We start from the raw sequence: 1,123 nt of genomic DNA, 5'->3' as shown, positions 1-1,123 counted from the left end.
CCCCCAGCACGCGCACATGCACGCACGCGAGGGCACACACACACACACACACACACACACACTGACACGTCACCCTTGGAGCACAGCTGGGCACCGTCCTGCCTCCCCGCAGGGACTTGGGTCACTCGGGGCTCCAGGTCATGCCCTCCCTGGGGACAGCCATGTCCGTTGAGGGTGTCCCGGCCTGCCCCCCACGGGCGCCCCCGCAACTCTCCACCTCAGGGCCCTTCTGGGGTTCCCCTATGAGAGGGCGGGGAACCCACACTCACCAAAGTAGTCGGAGGGCCCCAGGCGCCCCACCTCCACGTACTCTTCGTTGGGGGACCGGCGCTGGAGGACGGAGGCCGTGCCCTGCAGACACCAAGGGACAGGTGAGGGTCAGCAGTTGGGGGGGTCACAGGCGAGGGGGCGTGCCCAACCCCCCCCCTCCATCTCCCGTCCGCCTGCTCCCTGGCTAAACCGAAGTCAGGCGTTTCCTCCTTGGAGACAGAAGGGTGTGAGGTCAGAGGCCACCGCAGGCCGGGCAGTGGGGAGAGTCTTTGGGGGCACCCCGGGCTGACCTCGGGCTAGCTCCCAAGGACTTGGCGCTCCAGTGGGATGGGCGTGGTCTAAGGTCATGCCCCCAGGGAGCAGCGGGGGCCCCTCCCGAGCGGGGGGTGGGGGGTCTGCAGAGGCTCAATGATTGACAAGGAGCCCACGGAGCCGCCTCACACGCGGGCAGGGATGTCCTGAGGCCACAGACGGGCTCTGACCCCAGGCCCCCTCGCCTGCCAGGCGCCTCAGGCCAGTCCCCTGTCTGGGGAGCCCCCCGACTCTACACCTGTGAGGATCAGAAGTGAGGCCCGGAGCATCCAGCCGGCGCTCAGCCCTGCTCGGTGGATGTGCATAAACAGCATCACTCCTGCAGCTGAGCCCCGCGCGGCCGGGCTGAACGGCCTCCGGAATAACCGAGCCTCTGGGACAGGCTGCCGGCTCCTTCACTGCTGCCGAGGGGGCTGAGGCCCGGGGTGGACGAGGGCCCCTGTACCCTCTGCTGCCCCGGGGCACCCGGGCCCTCAGCCTGTCAGGCGCAGCCCCGTGCCCTTGCAGCACCGACACACGTGATCCTGATCCAAGGGGGGGG

At 69.1% G+C, this 1,123-nt stretch overlaps 1 protein-coding gene across 1 annotated transcript in view; it reads right to left on the bottom strand.

Moving 5' to 3' along the window:
* Positions 1-70: 70 nt before the first annotated feature.
* Positions 71-1,123, bottom strand: part of PRKAR1B (protein kinase cAMP-dependent type I regulatory subunit beta) — an 85,001-nt gene continuing 83,948 nt past the window's right edge. The window contains exon 10 of the mRNA XM_049639032.1: positions 71-351. Within this exon, the coding sequence (XP_049494989.1) occupies positions 241-351 (111 nt within the window). The 3' untranslated portion in view covers positions 71-240. The remainder of the gene's footprint in view (positions 352-1,123) is intronic.

Source organism: Panthera uncia, chromosome E3 (genome assembly GCF_023721935.1).
Source record: "Panthera uncia isolate 11264 chromosome E3, Puncia_PCG_1.0, whole genome shotgun sequence".
NCBI lineage: Eukaryota > Metazoa > Chordata > Mammalia > Carnivora > Felidae > Panthera > Panthera uncia.
The sequence above is the reverse complement of the archived record's forward strand: the minus strand, read 5'-3'. Positions and strand labels throughout refer to the sequence as shown.